Raw genomic sequence first — 12,876 nt, forward strand, 5'->3', positions numbered from 1 at the left:
CATAAACACACATACACACCATCCTCTTTTGCTCACTCACACGCCCCTTCCTTTCACTCCCTCACTTTTCCCTACAGTCCCTCAGATGGCCTGAGGTGAACAGCTTCTGGCTCTGACTGGGGCCCATGCTGTGTGCCGTGGGGGACATGCTGCTGAAGAAACATACTCTCTGCACTTGAGATGTTTATGGACAGACCCCCAGCAGGGCTGCTGATTATTGGAGTTGATCTTTGATTCTTTAAGTCTAAGATGATTTTAGTTGTTTAGAAATAAAAATTTAATAAGAATTCTTTTCCTGAAAAGGGAGACTGCACATAAAGTACACATGGTTTGGTTATGACTTCCATCCAGAGGGGACAGTCTGTGCCCAGTCCAGGCTCCACCTCTTGCTGGTTGAGTCATAGAAATATTGACCTTTCTGTGCCTCATTTCCTTGCCTGTAAAATGGGGCTTATGAGGCCTGGTAAAATAGAGCTGTGGTAAAGATTAGAATATGCCTACAAATCCAGTGTTTTCTGTAGGGCATCCTGCCTGGTTTCCCAGAGAGAGGGGGAGAATGGGCATTTATTCTAAGGGGCCAAACCATCTTTGACCTTTGGCTGATGTTGCCTCAGTTGTTCCTGGCTCTTGGTTACCCAAGAAGGCCAGTAGCCATCTGACGCGGTTCACTGTGAGACACTGCCACCTCTCCCTCCTCTACTCTCAACCTGTGGTCCCCTGGAAGTGCAGGAGGGAGATTCATCAGGAGCAGTTTCTCTGAGGAAACTTGCCCACTCTGAGGAAGGTTGACGACTCTGAAGAAGATCTCTGAGGAAGGTTGTCCACTCTGAAAAGAGTTGCTCACTTTTAGAAAGTTTGCTCACTCTGAGGAAGATTGCGCATTGTTCCCTCAGTCTTTTTTTTTCCCTTTTTGGGTCACACCTAGCGATGCACAGGGCTTACTCCTGGCTCTGCACTCAGGAATTATTCCTGGTGGTACTTGGGGGACCATATGGGATGCTGGAAATCAAACCCGGATTGGCCGTGTGCAAGACAAACGCCCTACTCACTGTACTATTGCTCCAGCCCCACCCCCCCTTAGTCTTTTAAACAGTTTGGGATTTCAGTTCTTATTACTCAATAAAGTTGGGGGCAGCTGTGTTCAGCGGTGAAGAGTACCACTGTTTGGGCATAGGAAAACATAAGTTTGGACTTGCTTGATGAGGTGGCACTTCCTAGGTGAAGGGCAAGGTTAGCCCCTCTGATCCTGTTTCCTGATTGGCTGAGGCAGTTCATCTGGCCTCTCTCTGTACTTTGCTGGCACCTGACTCTGATTATGGGGTCTGGGTCTGACCGCTGGTGAGCCCTCCGGCGACTCAGCCACCAATGGGGTCACCCCTGTTCAGGATTGAAAACAGATGAGTGGAAGCTTCCTTAAGGGACATTCAGTAAAACAGGCCTGCTCTGAGAACCTCTTGTAAGGCACGAACGTGCACGCCCTAAAGCATTCTTGCATCCTGTTGTTTCGCTTCAGCCACAGTGAACTTGAGCCCTGGAGACCCCCGATGGATTGGAGCCTGGTGGCTGGGCCTGCTCATTGCTTCGGCCTTGTTGGTGCTTAGCTCTTTCCCTTTTTTCTTCTTTCCTCGAACCATGCACAAAGAAGTGGAGGTAAGTTCTGAGTACCCTCGAATCTGCCTCTCAGTGCCCAGGCAAGGAGGCGGGGTGGGAGACGAGTGGAGCCAAGAAACAGCGGGGCAATCAACACAAGTTTCGTGAGGCAGGACCTCTCAGGACTTTGAAAACTGAGGGTGACTGTCAAGATGGAGTCCATCAGAGTCTCCTTGCCAGCCTGGCAACTTGGGGACTGGGCAGGCTCCGTGGAATAGAATTTGGGATCCACTGAGTTCATCTAGAGTGGGATGAGAAATGAAGAGCCCTGGAGACATGGATGTGGGGACTCGATTTTGCATGTAGAAGGGCCCCAAAGCATCTAAGCCTGAAGGCTGAGGGAAAAGGGGGTTCCAGTGTCAAGGGTGAACTGGGAGGGTGTCTGTTTTCAGCATCTTCTCATCATATCCCGTTGGGGAAGAAATTAGGCAAAGATGAGAAAGGAAAACAGGGAAGAACGGTCACGGCCTGGTTGTCGGACTGAGGGAGGGCCTCAAACTTGCGTCGGGTGCTGCTATCGTGCCCAGAGGGTTCACTTGGTGGGGTCACATGGTGGTGGTTAGCTCGACAATGGTCTCGGGAAGGAAGGGCTGCCTGAGAGGCCAAGCTCGGGCCGGCATTGGTGTTCCCTGTCGGCTTAGCAGTGAGTTGCTTTGGAGGAGGGACCCAAGTTTGCACCCAAGCTTTGTGACAGAACTTGACAATCACTGGGCAATGAGGAATCTGAGGTGGAGACCTGGAGTGTGTATGTGTGTAGGGACTGGGGGCAAGGATGGGGCGGGAGTGCCTGGCTTGCTTGGGGAAAAATCGGTTGGTTAAATTTGGTGATGTAGGATTCAAATCTGAGTTCGAATCCTGCTCTGCTACTCACAGCCTAGGCGAGGGACCTTGGGCAAGTCACCTTATTCCGAACTCTCTAAAACACTGGAGAAAGAGACCCATGTTGTGAGGACAGAGACGATACCTGTGCAGAGAGAGAAACTTGGGGTGAGCCTTGGGGAACAGGCCTCCCGTGCCTGGAGACAGGTTCCTGGAGGGCCTTCAGTGTCAGGGCTTGGGACCATGTGTCCGTGAAGCAGAGAAAGTTAGGGGCCAGCACAGAACCGGGAGCAGAACTCCACTGGGAGCCCAGGAGGAGGCAGGGCTGTGGAGGAGAGAGATAGAGACCTGGCACGAGGGCCCTCTGGACGAGAGAGGTCCCCAGAGGATCCGAGGACAGGCTGCTTCCACGACCAACTAGCATGGGCGGGGTTGGGCGTCTGCCAGGGAAGGTGGGTGTGAAATTAGCAGCTCAGGTATGTGGAGGCCTTAGCGTGTGGCCCGGCCCAGACCCTCTCCCTCCTCACATCCCCGTTGGGCCTGGAGCGTCTGGGATGGAGGGTGAAGGGCGCAGGGAGGCACCTCAGGGAGACACTCACTTCCCTCCCCTTCGCCTCCTCAGCAGTCTCCGGCCATAGCGGACGAGACGAGGAAGATGGAGGGCGCCAAGCCCAGCGGCTCCCTGGTGGACTTCATTAAACGTAACTGGCTAGCAGGCACCCCCAGGGAGCAGCTCGGGTCTGGGCTGGGTTTGGGGGTTCCCCGTCCTGCGGGTGTGGTGTGAGGTAAGAGAGCAAGTGCGCCTGTGGTCCCAGCCTTCCACCGGCTGCCAGGGGTCCGCAACCCCACGCCTCAGTGTTGCCTGGCTCTCCTCCCCTCGTGTGCCAGCGACAGGCTGGTGAGAACGTCCCTACGGGGGTCCTTTCCCTCTCCATCCTCGGCCCACCGTGGCACGCGCCTGGGCATCGGTCCGAGTAGCCTGACGGCGTCTGCTTGCAGGATTCCCCCGTATCTTCGTGAGGCTCCTGCTGAACCCGCTCTTCATGCTGGTCGTCCTGGCCCAGTGCACCTTCTCCTCCGTCATCGCCGGCCTCTCCACCTTCCTCAACAAGTTCCTGGAGAAGCAGTACGGCGCCTCCGCGGCCTACGCCAACTTCCTCATCGGTGAGTCGGGGCCGGGGGGACTCGACTGGAGCCAGAGCAGGGGTTGCCCAGAGAAAGAGTCTCAAGGTTGTTCTTCCTGGTTGGTGACCTGCCGTGCTTGGGGGCAGGTCCCCGGGGCCCTGTCAACCCAGGCAGGAGTGCGTGGAGTGGGGGTCGCCTTCCTCCTGTCCTGGGGGCCGGGAGCCTCACAGCCTCTCACAGACTCACCGCCGCAGAGGGAGAGCGAGGATCCTGGGGGTTTAGATAATGGCAATGGCCCCTGCCTTTGCCCTCCTTCCCAGGGCCTGGCGTGTGTTTGCTGAAATAAGAGAACCCCTTCCACGTTAGGGTCTCCTGAGGACTTGGAAGTTAACGAAGGCCCAGCCAGGCTTCTGGTGGCTGTGGAAAGCAGAGTCTCAGGAGGGGTCTGGCGTTGGCAGGGGCACCACCTGAGCCTAAGAACCACTGACTGACGGGGGTCTGGAGCTATAGTACAGTGGGTAGGGCATTTGCCTTGCATGTAGCTGACCCAGGTTCGATCCCCAGCATCCCATAGGGTCCCCTGAGCACCGCCAGGAGTAATTCCTAAGTGCAGAGCCAGGAGAAAAAAAAAAAAGAACCATTGACAGGGTCTCCCCAGGCACCCGAGTGGATTACAGGGCCCAGTATACACAGGTGAACTTGACTGCGTGGATGGGCAAAGTGGACATGGTGTGACCCGATCTCTTGTGTGACCTTTGGCTATAAGCTCACCCTGGAACCTCCCGTCTTTGCTCTGTCATGCCTTGCTGACCTCGTGTGGTCACTGTGAGGATGCAGTGAGGGTCAGGGATGAAAGACGAGGCACTGCAGCCCATGTCCCTCTCCCTGCGCGGCCCCTCCTGTCTCCTGGACACTGACCAGCAGTCCTGAATGCGCGGCGCAGCCTGCCAGCCTCCGCAGCCTCGCGGGACGGAAGCCAGCCCGGCTTGTCTCTGGTCTGAGGCCGCGCTCCCCGCCCGTGCGCCCGGACCAGCCTCTGAGCAGCCCCGCTGCCTCCGCAGGTGCTGTGAACCTGCCCGCCGCGGCCCTGGGCATGCTGCTGGGAGGGATCCTCATGAAGCGCTTTGTCTTCTCTCTGCAAACCATCCCCCGCGTGGCCGTCACCATCATCACCATCTCCATGATCCTCTGTGTCCCTCTCTTCTTCATGGGCTGCCCCACCCCCGAGGTGTCAGAGGTCAACTTCTACAGGTAATGGGGTGTGGGGGGGTGCAGCCCCGTCCACTATGGTCAGAGCCTGGATCTGGGAGCCGCTTCCCAGCTGCAGCCTCAGCCCCTAGGGGAGAGGAGGGTGGGAATTCCCCGTGGCCTTCCCACGGACCCCCACCATCAGTCTAGTCAGGGTCCCAGGTGGGGCTAGTGAGATAGCGCCGTGGGTCAGGAGTAAGCCCGGAACACCCCCAGACAAAACAGACACGGTGGCCGGAGCCATAGTACAGCGGGGAGGGCATCTGCCTTGCATGCGGCTGACCCAGGTTCGATCTCCGGCATCCCATATGGTTTCCTGAGCACTGCCAGGAGTAATTCCTGAGTGTAGAACCAGGAGTACCCCCTGAGCATCATGGTTGTGAACCGAACAGCAAAAACAAAGCAAACAGACAGACAGTCCTGGGCGGCCAGTGTCTTGGCCCCTTCTGCTCGGAGGGGCGGCCTCACTGAGTTTCCCTCCTGGTGGGCTTGGGCCCTGAGTGGCAAAAGCAGCGGAGAGTTGCCGTAGCAGCAGGTTGGTCCTTGTCTCCACTGGGCCCCAGTCGCGAGGCCCAGCCGGCCGAGACGTGGGCCCGGTCTGCAGCAGGGCACGTGTGCTTTCCCTCTCATCTTGCTTTGTTTGAACCCTGTTTCCTGTCTCGCTGGCAGCCCACCGAGTTCTCCCCACCTGCAGCCTCCCTTCTGCCGCCAGGACTGCGCGTGCACAGATGCCATGTTCCACCCCGTGTGTGGGGACGATGGTGTGGAGTATCTCTCCCCCTGCCACGCCGGCTGCAGCGACGTCAACAACAGCTCCATGACCTCCAAGCAGCCGGTAAGGCTCAGGGGGTGCTCTACGGCCCCTCGGGGCTCCTGGTCGTAGAAGGACCAGGCACCCTCCATTCCTCTTCACATCCTGGCCCCCTTGAGGTCGTGCCTGTGTTCCTTCCTTTCCTGGAGTCACGGCCAGATGCGTCTGACCCTAAGTCACATGAAGAATGGCCAAGCTTCAGACAGCCCCATTCTGGTGGCCCCGCCACGCTCCGAGGGGAACAAGCCTTGCTGCAGTGAATGTATGCGGCATCTCCGGATGCACGCCCCCAAGGCGTTGGCACCTGTGTCCCAGCAACGCCATTGAACTGGTGTGGACACTGAGGGCAAAGCGTCTCTGTCCCATGGACCTGGAGGCTTAGGCCCCGCGCAGTGACCGCGGCATTTGCTTCAGCTCCTCACCCCCCAGGCACGGCTGTACTCTGGCGGACAGCCCCAGCTGTTGAAGGGCAGGTTTGGGACTGCACCCCCGGGGCCCTGGCCCAGTTAAGGCAGCCCTGCCCCACTCGGGGAGCCCACCTTGGCTGTGCTGCTTTGGGTGGGCTCCCAGCCGGCCACAAGTGCATGGACTCCTGCTTTCTCGGCCCAGCCACCCACCACCCAGTTGGGTCCTTTGCTCAGCGGTTCAGTGGCGTGGACACTGCGCTGGCGATTAGGCTGTAATTGCCACGGTCAGGCCATCATCTCGTGGCGCTTCCTTTCTAGAAGGTGGTTCCAGAAAGGGACCCAGGCCACCGGAGACTGGGGACTCTGCCCCAGGGAACCCGTGAGCTCGCACCAGAGGGAAACACCTTGGCAGGGGACCCTTTCCAGTCTGGGAGCAGCTGGCGCCCGGCTGCCACCCTGGGGGCATGGCTGAGCTGGCGTAGGATGGAGGAGGAGTGCCACGTCCATCGGGTTAGGGAGAGGGCAGGGGCCAGAGCTGGGCAGGCCAGGGGCAGCGCTGGCGACTCACTTCCCAGGGGCTGAGGGAGGCCTGGACTTGCCCCCAGCAAGGAATGTGCCTGGTTCCGCTGTGCCTGCATGGATGGCCTGAACATATGGGTCCTCCTGACCATCCCCCTTGGAGTGGACAGGCCAGGGCTGCCCCACAGGCAGCTCTGTGGGCAGGGGGGCAGGGGTGGAGGGCAGAGAGAGGCCTAGATGCAGGACCAGTCGCCCTCTCGTCGAAGGAGGCTGTGGTGACGGTGGCTTTCTTATCTGTATTTACTTACCACTGACTCATTTACTTCCAGAAATAATCTTGACACGTTTCCAACAATAGCACAGTGATATCCATTAGCATAATGTCAAGAGAAAAGAGGAATCATTATAAGTGAAAAATGTTTTAAAAGCCCTAGACTGGGGGAAATAGCTACAGTGTTGCAGAGAATTTATTTCTGAGCAGCCGGGATGAAAAGTGCTTCCTTTCCCCTGTGCGGGAGCAGGAAGTGTCCGGGCTCAGTCCCTGACCCGCGACTGCTCTGTAACCCAGAGAGCCCTCGGCTGCTCCAGGGAATGGCGGGAGAGGGAAGGTGATGCTCCCAGCTACGGGCTGGGGCCTTTTTTTTTTTTTTTTTGCTTTTTTTTGGGGTCACACCTGGCGATGCACAGGGGTTACTTCTGGCTCTGCACTCAGGAACCACCCCTGGTGGTGCTCAGGGGACCATATGGGATGCTGGGAATCGAACCCGGGTCGGCTGCATCCAAGGCAAATGCCCTACCCGCTGTGCTATTGCTCCAGCCCCCGGGCCGGGGCCTTTAAAGTGAGCTGTACGGGCATCACCGTAGGAGCCGTAAGGACTTTCAGACTTGGAATAGAAATCTCTTCTCTGGAGCCCCCTGCAGACAGGAGGGAGGGGAGCCAGAGGCTCTGGCCCAGACCTGAACCGCTCAGCGGTTGCCTGTGCTCCCTCCCCTGCCGCCCTCCCTCGCCCTTCATGCAGGAATGCACCACCAGCCCCCCAAGCTCCGAGCTGGGTGGGCCTGGTCTGGCAGCTCCTGGGTGATCTCGGCCGTGGTTCTGCTGCAGATGTCTCCTTCCCGGGGCATGGCAGGACTCCAGAGGAGCATCTTGAACCCCAGGACTCCACCAGAGCTGGGGCAGACACGCACAGGCACGTGTGCCCAAGGAGGATGCCTAACCGCCACCCCCCACCCCTTCTCGTTCCAAGGTTTACTTGAACTGCAGTTGCGTGAAGGGGGCCTCGGCGAGGACAGGGCCGTGCCCCATCCCCTGTGCCCACCTCCTGCTCGCAGCCATCTTCCTCATCTCCTTCGTGTCCCTCATCGCCTGCATCTCCCACAACCCGCTCTACATGATGGTTCTCCGGTGAGTGGCCCGCCCAGCCTCTCGGCCCTTTTGGGGTGGGGGTGGGGTCCTCACCCGCCTCTGAGGGCACTTTGCTGAGAGATGAGCGAATGCAAAGCCACTCGAGTGCTCCCGGAGGCCCGCCAGTCCTCTGGGGCGTGGGGACGCGTGCCAGGGTGAATAGGGCTGGCGTGTGTGACCGGGCCACGTGGGAACAGGCCTGTAGACCCACTCGTTTGCAAATCTCAGACGAACAGAGAGGAGGGAGGAAAGTTCTGGGGATGCCTAGTCATGGGAAAGGGGCTGAGGAAGTTTCCAGAGACGTTAAGGATGGGAGTGGGGGCTGTGCAGGGAGGGAGGAGAACGGATAGGGCGGGGCAGAGCATCCTGCATGTAGCAGCCTCCCTGAGCCCCAGTTTGCTCTTGTCTTCTGTGAAATGGGGGCGATGAACCTGGCCTCAGAGGACTGGTGTGGGGCCCCCAAGCCCAGAGACAGTAGGTTCCATTGCTGGGTTTGACTAAGCGGGCCCTGGACATCTGCATTTCTAATGTGTCCCCAGGGCACGGGTACTGAGTGGGGAGGTTCTGAGGACAGGACGAGCCATATGAGTAGGGGCCAGGGGAATCCCATCCGCCTGCCGGTAGCTCAGGCGGGTTCCCACGAGGGCAGGGAAAGTGGAAAGGGCAGAGGGAAGGAGGGTAGAGGGCAAAGGGAAGGAGGGCAGAGGGCAGAGAGCAGGAGGGCAGAGGGCAGAGGGCAGAGGATGGTCCTTCAGTACAGACTTCCTGCGCCCTTTCAGCGTGGTGAACCAGGAGGAAAAGTCCTTTGCCATCGGGGTCCAGTTCCTGCTGATGCGCCTGCTGGGTAAGTATCTGAGGAGTGTCCCCCCTCCTGGGGCATGACCCTGGGGCAGCTTGGGGTGCAGGGCGGGAGTGGGAGAGCCGGAGCTCGTCGCTGCGGTACAGAGAAGCTGTGTAAGTGTGGGCGGACCGGGCACTGACCGGTGGGGCCGTGTGCCGATGGCCGCCGAGGGATTTGGGGCCTCCATCCTTGCATGCGGTGACACTAAGTGCTAAAATGCCCGCAGCATGGACTTTCCTGGACTCCCTCCGGCCCCCTTCTGGCCTGGCAGAGGTCCATCCTGGCGCCCCGTTTTAGTTTTGTAACTACACGACTCATTTCCAACTTCTCCAACCCCAAAGGAGACCTCGGTTCTCCCGCCCAATCCCTCCCCCGCCGCCCATGGCCTGAGGAGCCCCCGTGACCTAGGAAATGACCTTGCCAGCCCCTCACCCCCGCAGCACAGAGCACTTGCCTTTGCTTTTGCATCTGAGCTCAGAGATGTGGGTATGAGGCATCGGGAGCCCAGTGCTTTGCAGCTTGGCTGAGCTGACAGGTAGAGACAATATGTGTTGGTCCAGTCCAGCCCTCCCGGCTAACAGGGAGCCCACCTCTCCCTATAAAACCAGTGCCCGAACCCCCCACGCTGGGAGCTGGGAGGACCTGAGGGGCTGATGCCTCAAGAGCAGCCAGGCAGAGGTGGTCAGCTCTTCAATCTCTGGGCCAGTCCCCCCATGCAGGACTCTTGTCCGTATGTACTAGCCTCAAGGAGGCCTGGTCTAAAAGTGAGCTCGGGGGTCCTTATGCTTCCACACCTTCTGGTGGAAGAGGCATGCGGGCATCCTGGAAAGCTCTCTGCTTTCTAGAACTTTCCAGAGCTTTCTAGAGCTTTCCAGAGCGTTCTAGAGCTTTCCAGAGCCATTGTGGTTCCTAGGGCAGAGAGTGCTGTTCTCAGGCCTGGGATCCTGTTTAGCGCGAGAGGGACTCGCTCCCCCGGCCCTGCCTACAGTGCCCATGACCTGCCTTCCTGCTCTCTCTTCCCGCTGGTGCCAGCCTGGCTGCCCTCTCCATCCCTCTACGGCCTCACCATCGACTCCTCCTGCATCCGGTGGAGCTCACAGTGCTCGGGGAGGCGAGGGGCCTGTGCCTACTATGACAACAACCACCTCCGGGACAGGTGAGGAAGCTCACCTGTAGCTTCTCTGCTGCCTGTAGACCAGAGGGGCGCTCCAGTGCGTGGGGTGTGGGACCACCACGGACAGGCCTTCGGGCTCAAGAGGGCCCATTGCGGGATGGCCTGCAGTCCCCACGGGCTATTGAGAGAGGCAACTGCAGAGAGAAAGGAAGAAAGGAAGAAGTTTATCCAAAGGCAGGGATGGCGGGGCCGGGAGGGAGGGTCAGTGCGGGTGGGACGGCACCAGCCGGCCGCCCTCTGCTCCGCAGGGTTAACTGTCTGCTCCTGGCAGGGGCCAACGGCGGGAGCAAAATGCAGGGAGGGAAGATCAGGAGGAGGGCGGGAAGGTGGCCCCTCAGTGCTGGGAGCCCAGGCCCCTGCAGGCTGGCTGGGGCTGCAGGGCTGCCTCTGGCCTCTGGGGGGCGCCCTGGGGATAAGCCCTGTTGGCTCCTGCCTAAGCACTGGCCACTTGAACCCGTGGCCAAAGAAAGGAGGAAAGCTGTCTTCACATGGGGGAGAAAGGCTGGGGGGCGTGAGGACACCGTCCCTGGGCCACCGAGGGCAGTTCTGCTTTCGCTGAGCGCCCGCACCCCCGCTGTGCCCGGCCCCTCCTGCCCACAGGTACCTGGGTCTGCAGATGGGCTACAAGGCGCTGGGTGTGCTGCTGCTGCTGCTCGTTGCCTGGCGGGTGAAGAAGAGCAAGGAGTACAACGTGCAGGAGAAGGCCGCCGGCCTCCTCTGACGCGGACTCTCGGCCGCCCGCCCCGTCGGTGGACTCTGCCCGCTCCACCCGCCTGCAGATACTAGCGACACGTCATTTCTGTCTTTAAGTACCAGAGAAGACTCCGTCACTCTTTGCCCTCCCTGCCTCCTCCCCCCACGAGTGCCCCGAGTTTCCGGGGGGGCCCTGAGCTGGACGGGCCAAGAGCTGGGTTCCTCGGGAGGGGCCTCCCTCGTGCCGGGCTCTCCCCCAAAGCACATTCTCAGACGAGGAGACCCCTGGAGGCTGCTCGAGTCCCCCCTTTCCCTCAGTGAAGAGCAGAAAGGCCACTGGCCCGTAGGAGGGAGTGGATTGAGCTGTCAGTGGCCAGAGCCGGGCTAGGGAAGGGGCCCCCTGAAGCCGGTGAGGCCACCCCAACCCCCAGCTCCTCCCTCACCTCCTCACACCCTAGCCCGTGAGGCCACTTTGGAAGCTGCCCCTGTCATGACAAGGGTCAGCTGGCCCCCGAGCTCCCCACATGCACTCAGCAGAGACCTGGCCCCCGGCCGGGTCACTCTGTGTCCTTGTGGCCAGGGCCCATCGTGCTCACCGCTGTCTGCTGGGGCTCCACATCCACCCAGGAGAGCTGGACACGAGAGGTGGAGGGTCCACGCCGGCCTGCAGTCTGGGAGCAACCCCCTGCTCAGTGTCGGCAGCCCCTTCCCGGGCTATCCTGGGGCAGGCCCCTGGTGACGTCAGCCTGCATGGTCAGACACAAAGAGACGGTGGCGAAGCCTGCAGAGCCAGTGTCCAGCACAAAGGCCGAGGCCCCCGAGCCTGCCGGGCAGCACCCGGGAGAGGAGGCTTCCCCGCGGCTCAGCCCCTGCCACCTCCAGAGACAGGACACGTGGGGACCAGAAGCAGGACGCCTGCTGCAAGGGGGCCAGAACTGGAAGTGGACTAAGGTCGGCAGGCCCCCGCACGCAGCATGGCACAGGGGTCTCCGCCTGCGTCCCTCCTCCTTCACACCAGGCCCCTCTCCGGGAGAGACAGCGAGAACCAGAAACTCAGCAGGACCCTGACAGCCCACGGCCCACCACACAGGCCTGGCCGCTGGCGCTTGGCTGGGCAGGCCGGGCACTGCTCGCTGTCCCCTAGGCCCCGGTGCCACCCATATTTTAGGAATGAAAGTGTCACTGGAACCAGGGCCTGTTCCCAAGTTCCCACTCGGGCAGGGGTGCCAGGCACCCTGGGGGCCAGTTCCAGCTACTCCAAACGGTTCTGCTTGGAAAACGCTTCCTGTGACTAACCCGGGTCCTCCTTGCCGCAGCGTCACCAGGTTCTGCGACCTGCCTGCTTGGCTGCACTCCTGGGCAAGTCCAGCCTCCAGAGACCAGGCGGTGGGCGGCCCTCCCAAATCAGTTTTGATATTGCTATTAATATATTCTAGTTTTGCTATTGATTTACCTCAGTCATGACTTCGTGCCGTCACGTGGCCCTGTCAGGGGACAGACAGAACCCGCAGCGCTGTGGCAGAGGAACTGTCCACACCACAGGCCTCAGAGCTTCGGCCACAGCTTCGAGAGTGGACACCAGTCTCAGCCTGCTCCGTGGCACCAGTGTTCTGTTGACAATGTTCCTCCAGCCAAGTTCTATCCGTCACGGTCACAGCTCGTAACAGCGGGGTGTGGGGGGGGCGGTTCTTAGGCCTGGATTCCATCCCCTTCACACACACACACACACACACACACACACACACACATACACACACACACACACACACACACGTCACAGGGTTCTCAGGAGACCTGGTCCCCATGAGTTCACATCCAGAAAGTGGGTTGAATACAAAGTAGAGTGACAATCCAAGCCATCCAGTGTGGGCAGAGCCACCGTGAGTCCCCTCAGCAGACCTCTCCGTGCAGGCCAGCAGGGAATGCCTCAGGGTGAACTTCCTTTCCCTTCCAGAACAGAGCAGAGCAAACTCCCTGTGGAGGCAGCAAAACTCCTCACAGAGGATGCTCAAATGCACATCCCCAGTCCCTCACCCAGCTCCAGAATATTGCCGTGGACTTTGGGGTGTCCCTGAAGTGATAGAGGACATTAAAAAATTTGGGGGGGTCCACACTTAGCGGTTCTCGGGGGTGACTCCTGGCTCTGTGCTCAGGGATCACTGCTGGAGGTGCTCAGGAAACCGT

The 12,876-nt window shown here is 59.7% G+C and overlaps 1 protein-coding gene across 1 annotated transcript in view; it reads left to right on the forward strand.

Moving 5' to 3' along the window:
* The window catches only part of SLCO2A1 (solute carrier organic anion transporter family member 2A1), a 68,106-nt gene extending 55,794 nt beyond the window's left edge, over window positions 1–12,312 (forward strand). Inside the window, exons 6-14 of the mRNA XM_055127613.1 lie at window positions 1,514–1,650; window positions 3,092–3,170; window positions 3,469–3,633; window positions 4,656–4,845; window positions 5,512–5,677; window positions 7,827–7,984; window positions 8,764–8,828; window positions 9,858–9,981; window positions 10,600–12,312. Of these exons, the coding sequence (XP_054983588.1) occupies window positions 1,514–1,650; window positions 3,092–3,170; window positions 3,469–3,633; window positions 4,656–4,845; window positions 5,512–5,677; window positions 7,827–7,984; window positions 8,764–8,828; window positions 9,858–9,981; window positions 10,600–10,720 (1,205 nt within the window). The 3' untranslated portion in view covers window positions 10,721–12,312. The remainder of the gene's footprint in view (window positions 1–1,513; window positions 1,651–3,091; window positions 3,171–3,468; window positions 3,634–4,655; window positions 4,846–5,511; window positions 5,678–7,826; window positions 7,985–8,763; window positions 8,829–9,857; window positions 9,982–10,599) is intronic.
* The last annotated feature ends 564 nt before the right edge of the window (window positions 12,313–12,876 follow it).

Source organism: Sorex araneus, chromosome 2, assembly GCF_027595985.1.
Source record: "Sorex araneus isolate mSorAra2 chromosome 2, mSorAra2.pri, whole genome shotgun sequence".
NCBI lineage: Eukaryota > Metazoa > Chordata > Mammalia > Eulipotyphla > Soricidae > Sorex > Sorex araneus.